The 11,767-nt window shown below is 49.4% G+C and overlaps 1 protein-coding gene across 1 annotated transcript in view; it reads right to left on the bottom strand.

Annotated features, from left to right (window-relative positions):
- Nucleotides 1-11,767, bottom strand: part of KIAA1328 (KIAA1328 ortholog) — a gene marked incomplete at its 3' end in the record, with an annotated part of 110,210 nt that overhangs the window by 15,383 nt on the left and 83,060 nt on the right. Inside the window, exon 7 of the mRNA XM_018568776.1 lies at nt 7,636-7,725. Coding sequence (XP_018424278.1) covers nt 7,636-7,725 — 90 coding nt within the window. The remainder of the gene's footprint in view (nt 1-7,635; nt 7,726-11,767) is intronic.

The raw sequence follows: 11,767 nt of genomic DNA, 5'->3' as shown, positions 1-11,767 counted from the left end.
CTGGAAGTTATCCTGCGGCAGCTCAGACGCCAGAATCGCTTCCACCGTAAAGCCGACCATCGGCTTTACAGAGTTCTGGCATTCGTTGCTGGCAGCAAAAGGGTTAAAGGCTAAGCGGGAGGGAGTGTGGATGTCTTTCAATAACTATACAAGTCTGCAAGAATTCCTGACAAGTCACAATATACAGCAGCAGTACAATTAATTAAATATGGAAACAACAAAAAAAAAGGGATACACCATTAAAAAGTCTCCCTTGAGCTCTTGTCCAGTGACTTTGTCTAGGCTGAGATGATGTCATCAGTCTGCTGCAGGCAGGAAGAAGCATTTCCTCTCCCCAGTGACCAGACCAACATTGTAACAAGTCAAAAGGTGAGAGGATGCAACAGGGGCTGATCTGTTTCAGGCATTTGTGAACACAGCCAAGGACTGCACAGGCCTCAGGATTTACAGGGAGTGTGTCACCCCCTGAGTTGGTGTCTCAGTCCCGGAAGTAGATGGCACACCTGGATGATGTTTGAACAAAGATGGTGCCGTCCTTTTGAAGGCAAAAAGTACATAAAGGTGTTGTCAGGGGGAGTACTGTAATCTCTATGAGAGGGAATAACTGTCTGCAAGTACCACTGACATTACTTAGCATGCACTGAACATGAAAAATAATATCTGATGCTAGGACTTCATTCAGGTGGAATTTCAGACATCAAACCAATCCAGTTTATAAAGGCGCTCAATTCGGCCTCTATAAACACCTGAACCTGTCTTTCTATTAGCTTTCTGCTAACCCATCTACAACAAACGATGCTGGGATTTCAGTGTATCCTGTGTGACTGAACACAATGCATTAAAACAGGCTCCACCCACTACAGGCTGCCTTCAGAAAACTACACGAGGGGGGCGGAGACAAGACCAGTCACCTTGCACAAGGAGAGAGAGCAGCAGTGACCGGTCTTTATTACAGGAGGGGGCGGAGACAAGACCAGTCACCCTGCACAAGGAGAGAGCAGCAGTGACCCATCTTTATTACAGGAGGGGGCGGAGGCCAGACCAGTCTCCCTGCACAAGCAGAGAGAGCAGCAGTGAGCGGTCTTTATTACAGGAGGGGGCGGAGACAAGACCAGTCACCCTGCACAAGGAGAGAGAACAGCAATGACCCGTCTTTATTACAGGAGGGGGCGGAGGCCAGACCAGTCACCCTGCACAAGGAGAGAGCAGCAGTGACCCATCTTTATTACAGGAGGGGGCGGAGGCCAGACCAGTCTCCCTGCACAAGCAGAGAGAGCAGCAGTGAGCGGTCTTTATTACAGGAGGGGGCGGAGACAAGACCAGTCACCCTGCACAAGCAGAGAGAGCAGCAGTGAGCGGTCTTTATTACAGGAGGGGGCGGAAACAAGACCAATCACCCTGCACAAGCAGAGAGAGCAGCAGTGAGCGGTCTTTATTACAGGAGGGGGCGGAGACAAGACCAATCACCCTGCACAAGCAGACAGAGCAGCAGTGAGCGGTCTTTATTACGGGAGGGGGCGGAGGCCAGACCAGTCACCCTGCACAAGCAGAGAGAGCAGCAGTGAGCGGTCTTTATTACAGGAGGGGTCAGAGACAAGACCAATCACCCTGCACAAGCAGAGAGAGCAGCAGTGAGCGGTCTTTATTACAGGAGGGGTCAGAGACAAGACCAATCACCCTGCACAAGCAGAGAGAGCAGCAGTGAGCGGTCTTTATTACAGGAGGGGTCAGAGACAAGACCAATCACCCTGCACAAGCAGAGAGAGCAGCAGTGACCGGTCTTTATTACAGGAGGGGGCGGAGACAAGACCAATCACCCTGCACAAGCAGAGAGAGCAGCAGTGAGCGGTCTTTATTACAGGAGGGGTCAGAGACAAGACCAATCACCCTGCACAAGCAGAGAGAGCAGCAGTGAGCGGTCTTTATTACAGGGAGCTCCAAGTCTCACACTGGATTACTGCACAGATCTGGAATAAATACACAAAGCTCACCAAGATTAAAGACTGCACATGACTCTTGTACGAGGACAATATTTGCTTATTCCGGAGTTTAGCTTTAACAAGCCCCCAGTGGGAGCTCCTGTAGCCACAGAACCCCTAAAACCACGACCCCCCCGTGGTGTGTAGACAGCCGTGAGCCCTTTGATTGCACCGTTTACTCCGCACAAAGCGCCTTTCCTCGCTCTCGGGCCTCGTATAGCAGAAAGCGGGATGTATTCCCTAATAACCTGCCCCCAGCTAATGTTTGTTTTGAATAATGGCGACGCTTTCCCTGTAATCTCTGCCGATGCGACGGTCATCTAATCTTCATCTGTATTCCTCTCCCACGCTAGCAGAGGCTGATTTCAGCACCGGAAACATTAAATGCGACTGATAAAAGGCGTCTTCATTTGAATTTTAAATGAATGATAATAAAAGGGGAAAATATACAATATTGTGTTTGATATAAATACAGAGCTCCGGCTACAATCGCTTTCTTTGTGTTCATCGAGTGGAGAGGAGTTTGAATAATCCCTTACATTTTTTAATTAGGGATGCACTGATGCCGGCTTTTCGTTATAGAGTAGCGATATTTTTTTTTCGGTACACGCCGATACAGAACACAGATATCGGAAGTCCCATTAAGGAAAGCCGGGGGGGCGGGTAATGACTTGCCACCTGGCTTCCTGATTGGCCAGCTTCCAGAACAATCAGGAAGCCGGGCGGCGAGTCATTACCTGGCACCCAGCTTCCTGACTGGCCGGGAGCTCCCGCCCGCTCCGTGCGACAAGGTAGCATGGAGCCAGCTTTCTGACCAGTCAAGAAGCCGGGGACGGGTAATGACTCACCGCCTGGTTTCCTGATTGGCCTGCTTCCCGACCAATCAGGAACCTGGGGGGGCAAGTCATTACCCACCTCCCGGCTTCCTGAGTGGCCACAAAGCAAGCTCCATCTTTATTACAGGAGGGGGCGGAGGCCAGACCAGTCTCCCTGCACAAGCAGAGAGAGCAGCAGAGAGCAGCAGTGAGCGGTCGGAAGTCCCATTAAGGAAAGCCGGTGGGGCGGCTAATGACTTGCCACCTGGCTTCCTGATTGGCCAGCTTCCAGAACAATCAGGAAGCCGGGGCGGCGAGTCATTACCTGGCGATGAGGGAGTGATGAGGGATCAGGAAGCCGGGCAGCATGTAACGACTCGCTGCCCGGCTTCCTGATACCGGAAATTCCAGCAATTGAAAGAGTTATAGGTACTCATCCAAATACTCGGTATCGGCAGCGATACCGATACTAGTATCGGTATCAATGCATCCCTATTTTTAATGCTGTCTGTACAGTCAATGGGAAGGATTTCCTTTATGGTAATGGAGACAGAGTGAGGGGGGAATATCCCTTAAAGTGGAGAAACAGATTTAAATGTTATTAGAACAATTGGAAAAGGTTAGAACCTCAGTCAGGTTTTTAGGTGCATCCAATTAAAATTAATATATTTCAGCTTATCCCAAGAGAAGCACTGAAGTCTTTGTCTAAGGTAGCTCAGCTACATCTGCTCCCCCTTACCAGCAGTGACTGAGCAGCTCAGCTCCTCCTGCTCCTTCCTCCCGCCCCCAACAGTGACTTGGCAGTTTAGCTCTCCCTGCTCCTAAGCTCTCCCTGCTCCTATTAGCAGTGAGTGAGCAGCTCCATTCATCTTGCTCAACCCCCCCCCCAGCAGTAACTCAGCTCTCCTTCTCCAGCAGATCACCATGCTTGGCCTTCCCAGCAGTGACCAACGGCTGCAGCTCAGCTCCTTTTGCTCCCCCTTTACAAGAGTAATGCAGCAGCTCAGCTCCCCTCTCAGCTCCCCCTTCCCAGCTGTGACTCTGGAGCTCAGCTCTCCCTTCCCAGCTGTGACTCTGGAGCTCAGCTCCCCCTTCCCAGCTGTGACTCTGGAGCTCAGCTCCCCCTTCCCAGCTGTGACTCTGGAGCTCAGCTCCCCCTTCCCAGCTGTGACTCTGGAGCTCAGCTCCCCCTTCCCAGCTGTGACTCTGGAGCTCAGCTACCCCCTCCTACCATTTACTCAGCAGTTCAACTCTCCCTACACCCCCTCACAGCAGTGACTGAGCAGCACAGCAAACCCCCTGCTCCCCTTTCCCAACAGTGACTCAGGCACCGGCCAAGCTTCTAATACTTCAACACAAAGCAGGAGGTCCAGAAGGGAGAAGCAGGGTGCGCTTAGCTGTGTGCTGAGTGTAACTTTGAGAATTAATTACTTTACAGTGCCTGCAGATACACAGGTCAGTGAAGCTGCTCAGAGATTACTTCAGTGCTTCCAAGATAACTGAGAATTAATTACTTCACAGTGCCCGTAGATACAGAGGTCGGTGAAGCTTGTCAGAGATGACTTCAGTGTTTCCACTGCAACTGAGAATGAATTACTTTACAGTGCCTGTAGACACAGAGGTCAGTGGAGCTGCTCAGAGATGACTTCAGTGCGAATTAATTATTTTACAGTGCCTGCAGACACAGAGGTCAGTGGAGACTTGCTTTTATTCCTATTTACAGCTATTTAAGCATATGTAAATACTCGAGTGTGTATAGATGGACCACAGGTTAACTTTTAAACCTTAGAACTAAAAAAAAATGCACCTGCCTTCCTACTCTTCTCAGGTGCCGTCTATGACACGGTCTCTGACCCCGGGTACAGGAATCTCACTAAACACAACATAAACGGATAATGAGGTTACTGGCGTGAACGAGGACAAAAATCAGAATCCGGAAGCGTCACTGCAGAGCCAGTAAAGGGTTACAGCGGGGAGCTGGCAGCATGGAGCTCCGTACAGCTTTTTGCCGGATAATAGGAGTGTACGGTAAACACTCGGTCCTAACCTGACAGCATGTGAAATGTGGAATTATCTGCAGCTAATTCACAGGCAGCTAGTGCGTTTCTGCTTGACTGCTGCCATGTCATGACTCTCCAGCAGCAGCTGCCTCCGTCCCGCCGAGCATGTTCTGCTATTCCAGCTAGGGAGGAGAAGCTTATTTTAGAAGGCCCCGGGAGACTCGATTCAGCGCTCACCAACAGCACCAAAATGGTAATTTTTAATAGCGGCTTGAAAGACGCGGGACGAGCAGATGTAATTCCGCTTTTCATTCTGCAGTAAGAGCCCTCGAATCTCTCAGACGCCCGAGATGGGGGACCGGCAGAGCATATACGGCAAGATGCCCTTAAAGTGAACCTGACACATGTATGAAGAGTAGAAGAACAGCAAGAAATAAAAATGGAGCAGCCGCTCCTGAAATGTGTCTGGATGTAATTTTTATATCTTATTCATCATTTCAAATGTGTTGTGTGAACCCCGTAAGCCCAGGTTTGCTGTGCACGTAAGCCTCACCTTGTGTCCTAACCAGGCCTCCCCACCTCACGTTGGAGCCAAGTGCAACCCACCACTGAACAATACAACTCTTAACCCCTTAGGACCAAGGACTTTTTTGCACCCTTGTTATAATCCACATTTTAGAATTATTGCACTCACTCAGACATTCGCGACAATATGTAACATGTGGCGCGATTTTGCACGTTGGCACACCCGATTAGTGATTGTGCTTGTATTTGCGTGCACAGGGGGGGCAGGGGGGACTTTAAAACAAAATTGTTTGCATTTTTTATATATATATGCGACTTTAATTTATTCTTTTTTTTTTTTACACTTCTCTTTATTGCTATCACATAGGAGGCTAACAAGCCCCCTATGTAATACCGAATAGGAAGTGACAGGTCCTCTTTATGGAGACATCAGGGGTCTTTCAGACCCCTGTCACCTAGGGACCCCAAAGAAGATGCTGAAACAGAGATATGTTTCACCACCGTCTTCTGGCTACAGGAGCCAGAAAATGTGCACAGTGACATTGGAAGTGATATAATACACATCACTTCCGGATTCAGTGATCGGAGGAGAGATCAGCGGCTGGAAGCTTGCTGATCTCCCTCCGATCGGTCAGGGGAGATCTGCTGTGCCGGTCCCGGGCCCGCATGGGGGACAGCGGAGCCCGGGGTAGCTGGTGGCGGAGCACATTCCCAGCATTGTACAAGCGAGCCGCCGGATCGCTTGTATCTGAACAGCAATCGCCTGACGTTTAAAGTCATACCAAAGCACAGCAGCCACCGCCATGTTCTTGGTATAACTACAATCAGGACATGAAGTTGTTTTTTTTTAATGGTGGGCGGTCCTGAAGTAGTTAAGACAACGGTACACTTCCAACCTTTTGGTAACCGTTTGATGAAGGTTCTCCTCTGCTCCGGCATGACCGTGACCCTGTGCACAAAGTCAGCTCCATGAAGAGATGGTTTGAGGCGTTTGGTGTGGAGGAACTTAAGTGGCCTACACGAAGGCCTGACCTCAACCCCACTGAGCCTCATAGCTGTATATCTGCAGTGTGAGATCTAAGGCACTGCTGCCTCTGACTGCTAGTCTCAGGAGATCTGCAGTGAGATTTAGTGAGGTCACTAATGTGCTGCTCCCTGTTTGCAGACACTAAGTGGTTGGTTAGGTGGATGAGTCTGGCAACAGCATTCATAATAGACTGAAGGGGGGGGGGCCTGTGTAGAGGTCAGCCAATGAGGAGGGAGTTACAATAGTCCAGACGAGCAATAACAAGGGAGTGGATGAGAAGCTTTGTGGTTTCATTGGTGAGGAAGGGGGGTATTTTGTAGATATTATGGAGGTGAAGGCGGCAGAATTTGGATAGTGACTGGATGTGGGGCTGAAAGGTGAGATCAGAGTCACTTTTATTGTACGACGCTTATTTTCAGCATGATAGAAAAGCGAGCACTCCATTATACAAATACGATCTGGCCCATGACTACGATGTGTGCCCCCTCTCAGACCTATAAGAAGCTTTAGCTTTGATATCCAAAACGACAAACTTAGAACAGGCATACCTGAGCTCTCCAGGGTACCACTGTCACTAAAGGTATATTCAGGTACTAAACGGCTTTCCATTAGGGATGCACCGGTACCGTTTTTTCGGTAACGAGTACCGATATTTTGCTTTCGGTACTCGCCGATACCGAGTACCGATACCAGTGCTGCCGTTGGCATGAAGCCCCAGTTCCTGGGCAGTCAGGAAGCCGGGCGGCGGGTAATGACATGCCGGGAAGCCGGCTCCATGTTGTTTGGGCTGCTCGATTGTGATTGGCCAGGAAACTGGCTTGCCAGCCACTCAGCATGGATCAGTAATAACCAGCCCCCCAGCTTTCTGATCGGCCGTGAAGCCGGCTCCATGCTGACCGGCCAAACAGTTGGCTCAATGCTTTTTGGCTGGGAAGCTGGCTTCCCAGCCAATCAGCATGGAGCCAGCTTCCCGGCTAATCAAGAAGCCGGGAGGCGGGTCATTACTTGCCACCCGGCTTCCTGATTGCCTGAGAAGCCGACTCCATGTTCCCCTACAGAACTGCCGGTCAGAGGAATTCCTCTAACCAGAAGTTCTGGTTTCAGGGAAGATATCAGAGCATTTGGGCGAGTACTCACCCAAATACTCGGTATCGGCACAGATACTAGTATCGGTATATCCCAAGTTCCTATGATGTCATCATACCAGCAGTCTTACACCTTACACCCCTGAAGCTTTACCATAAAGTACAGAATATGACAGCACACAAAAGGACAGATCCTCCATTTACCTGCACAAGTAACCGTTGCTTTTCGGGACAGCACCCAGAGAAGGTGACGTTGTAATAGCCGCATCTTTAGTCTGTATGACCAAAGGATTCCTAGAAAAGAAAGCACAGCAAGAAGAGTTAAAGCCAAACTGAACTTCCACTTTAAATCAGCTAAATACATTCCAAATTATACCAAAACAATGTTGTACAAAGTCTTACAGAGTGTAGAAAACAGCCACAGCCTGGAGGAAGTCTTGTCCTGTGCCAGCATCCTGCAGAGAAGGTCCCCTGCGCTGTGTGGAAGCAATGGTCTCTTGGAGTGCAACATGGCACCTTGCAAAGTCAGAGCAGCAGCTCAGCAAAGCTCATGTTCCTGGCCCATTGAACTGGCTTAGCAAGGATCATGCTGGGCCTCAGTAGAGAGAGACCACTGCTTCCACACAGAGCGCAAGGGTCCTGTAGCATGCCGACAGGGGACAGACATTTCTGCTTTCGAAATACAAAATTGTAAGACCCCCATTTGGTTTGATGGACCTGGAATGTATTCAGATAAATTAAAACTGAAAACTTCAGTACAACTATAAAAACACACACAGGTATACCAGATGTACAAAACCTCAAAGTCTTAAATGGAATCCAACCTGTCTGCTATAAACTTCATAAGGTGCCAATCGCCTTTGCTAGTCAGATAAGACCTTGGTGCACCCCTATGATCTTGCTTCCCCACAACCCTTTTCAACGAGAACACCTCATTTGGCACTCAATGGGCTATAGGGGATGGACGGGGCCTTGTCCTAAAAGATAAACCCTTCCTAACAAAGGGTGACCAGTTTCGAAGGGGTGCACATTCGAGTTATCTGGCCAAAACCTATAATAGCTGATGCCTACGGGATGGCCTTCACCTTTTCGTCTCTGTGGTTATGCCAACACGTGCCGCTAAAATACACACACATTCCAATAAAATCCTGCCGTGTGTTTTGTTCTGTAGTGTGAATGGGCACTTACTGAGGATAGGTTTATAATATCAGCAGGCCAGACTGTGGTCCCTGGGTTCAGAGTTTAAAACCTGGTCAAGAGTTCTGCCCCCTGGATTGAGAGCAAGTCCCTGGTCTCCCAGCAGCACCCCCTGGTGGAGGCCGGGAGCAGCAAGTTCTCGGTGGAGCAGGATACAAACCGCTCTGGAAGACTTCAGTGCACATTGCTTTAAAAATAGCGCTGACCTTCAGTAAAGGTAAGCCATCATACTGGCATTTATCAAAGGTTGCAGAGATATAGGAGGTAGGGATGCATAATTCATAGCCCACGTGCAGTTATACTTCAAATTGGAAGTTCAAGCAACCAGTTAAATCCATGGTAGTAGATTGGGGAAAGTTTAGAACCTAATTAAGGATTTTATTACGATCTGTGCCACTCAGAGATTTTCACTCACTTCCTGTGCAGGTGATGGATGTCAGACCGAATCGGACTGTGGTTCTCATTCTTCTCCGCTTCCAATTCAAAGCTAAAATTCTAAGTTTTGGCTTTAAAGAGACTCACTTGATTCTTGGAAAGTGACAGGTTCTCTTAAAAGAAAGCCCACACACTACTTCTATGATCCCCCTGCTATTTTGCCAAGTGCTTGGTGCTTTCAGTTATGGTGGAGCAAGTGAACGCTTCCCTTTCTTCCCAGGATGCATTGCCTGGCCTGGAGCATCCAATCGCCAGACCTGCACACTGTCATGTAAAGGAGGAGGAGGAGTCATTAAAGCCAAACTGCAGGCTTATCCTACTCTCTCTGGCTAGTATGTGATGCGTGGGGGTCAACTTCAAACAACACCCGGAAGTGGGCGATCCTCTGATGTAGGGCTGCATCAACTAATTGATAATCGATTATGAGAATAGTTGGCAACTATGTTCATTATCGATTAGTTGGAGGGGGAGAGATTTTTATTTTTAAAGCAACCAATCGATTAATCAAAAAAAATAAATCAGGCAACTAATCGATTATGAAAATAATCGTTAGCTGCAGCCCTACCCTGATGATGCTCACGTAACAAGGTCAGTACCATCCGCACCAATGCACTGAATCAAGGGTGTTGTGTCCTTTCAGGGTGTGATCCCAGACTGCCCTGCATGCAAAGTGTTCCCAATTGAAAGAACACTGGATATCATTCAGCTTAAAAAACTGAGGGCATCATGCAGAGAAAAGGAAGTACTGAAAGAGACAGCTCTGGATTGAAGGCAAGTATTGCAGGCAGTTCCTTTTTAAATTTAAGCTGCTTTTTGGCGGCCATTTTATTAAAATGTTGTCCAGATTTAGGGCCCGTTCACACCAGATGCAGTGCGTTCTGGTCCGATTCTGGCCAGAACACACTGCCTCGCATTGCAGCCGGCCCACTTTTTTGTGGGGCAGGAGGGGAAGTGAATGGCACCGTAGCCACGCCCTCCGGCCCGCAATGCTATCGGCTGCACGGGATCGCAAGGCACAATATGCCTGCAGTCCGGTCCGATCAAAAAGCTGCAAGCACTATTTTGACCGCACCGGACCACAGGCATAATTGTACCTTGCAATCCCGTGCGGCCGATCGCATTGCGGCCGGAGAGCGTGGCTACGGTGCCATTCACTTCAATGGATTGCCACGCCCCCTCCTGCCCCACAAAAAAGTGAGGCGGCCGCAATGCGAGGCAGTGCGTTGCGGCCAGAATCGGACCAGAACGCACTGCATCTGGTGTGAATGGGCCCTTAGGCTTTGACCCTTTGAAAGCTCCAATACGGCGCTTACTAACTCCGGGTCTCGACTCCCAGGCTCTAGAGCTGGCCATACACCTATAGATTATCTGCAGATTTTCTATGTTCAGATGGAAAAAGTGTCACAGACTCCTCCGTCTACGCTACACTGTGTGGATGGAGGAATCTCCCGCTGGGCCAAGCTTCAGTATCTTGCTAGTCGGCTCTGCTGGCTGAACAATCTGATTGGATGCCGGCATTGTTCAGGTATTACAAAACACTAAAAATTCCCCAGCCTCAACCTGCCATCCAGCCTGCAACCAAACAAGTAGCCCTGTCAACAGTATGCGTTAAAATCAGAGGTTTTAGTTGCACAAACTTTTGGCCAAAAATATGTAGAAGCCGCACTGCCGCGCCAAGGCACCTCTGCAAAGTGTGGTCCTAACTATGTATACGAGTCTCCGAGTGGGAGCTTATCAATGCAGTCGATAAATTGCATGCAGGTGTACCTGGAGGTAGCATACTCCTCCTTATAAGGTGCAGGGACGCACTGGAGGCCCAGCAACCAAAAATGCACGCTGGGACCCCCAGTGCGTCCCCACATCCAAAATAGTCAAACTAGAAAAACATGGTACCTGCATGAATCTATAACCAGCCTTTATGGCAGGGCGCACATTGGGAAGGTATTATGAGAGCCAGCGGGACCGACTAGCAAGATACTGAAGCTTGGCCCAGTGGGAGATTCCTCCATTCACACAGTTTAGTGTTGCTGGAGGGATCCGTTGCACTTTTTCCATCTGACTATAGAAGATCTGCAGATAATCTCTAGGTGTATGGCCGGCTTTACAGAGGAATGGAGCGGTCTCGGGTGGCGAGTGGGTGAGGGTTTGCTCCTGACAGCCCTGAATGCACGCCAGCTACCTTGTCCATAAGAGAAGCTATACACACGGATGATGTGCTAGTACACGAGCCAGACCACTTATGAATATGATCCGGCAGCGAGAGCGCAGTGCAGCCACATTACTCCTCTCTATTACGGCGCATGAAGCCGCCTCCTGAGCGGAGGCGCATTATCCGCCAACTTCTCACCCTGCCCTTTGGTGATAATTCCATATAAATGCGAGCTGCTGTCACCGGGCAGATTCCACGCTGATCCATCACCCGCCGGTCTACAGAGCCGCGTGCCCGCCATAGCAGTCGCAGCCTGCGCTTCATTATGGCTTAAAGGGGCAGCTGCGCTTAGCGATTCATAAACCGCTATGCCATGAAACACACGAATCCCTTAATCCGAACCATTCCCACACAACGCTCTACAGGGAAGACAGCCGGATTCAGGAAGGTTTAACCCTTTCGTTGCCAGGCCCCGTGCTCCACTTGTAATCTTCGTTGACCGGCCCATTTTTGCAATTTCCACCTTTTTAATAATTTTTACTCAGAGCTTTCAGG

Source organism: Nanorana parkeri, unplaced genomic scaffold (genome assembly GCF_000935625.1).
Source record: "Nanorana parkeri isolate BGI_ZX_2015 unplaced genomic scaffold, ASM93562v1 scaffold1242, whole genome shotgun sequence".
Taxonomy (NCBI): domain Eukaryota; kingdom Metazoa; phylum Chordata; class Amphibia; order Anura; family Dicroglossidae; genus Nanorana; species Nanorana parkeri.
The sequence above is the reverse complement of the archived record's forward strand: the minus strand, read 5'-3'. Positions and strand labels throughout refer to the sequence as shown.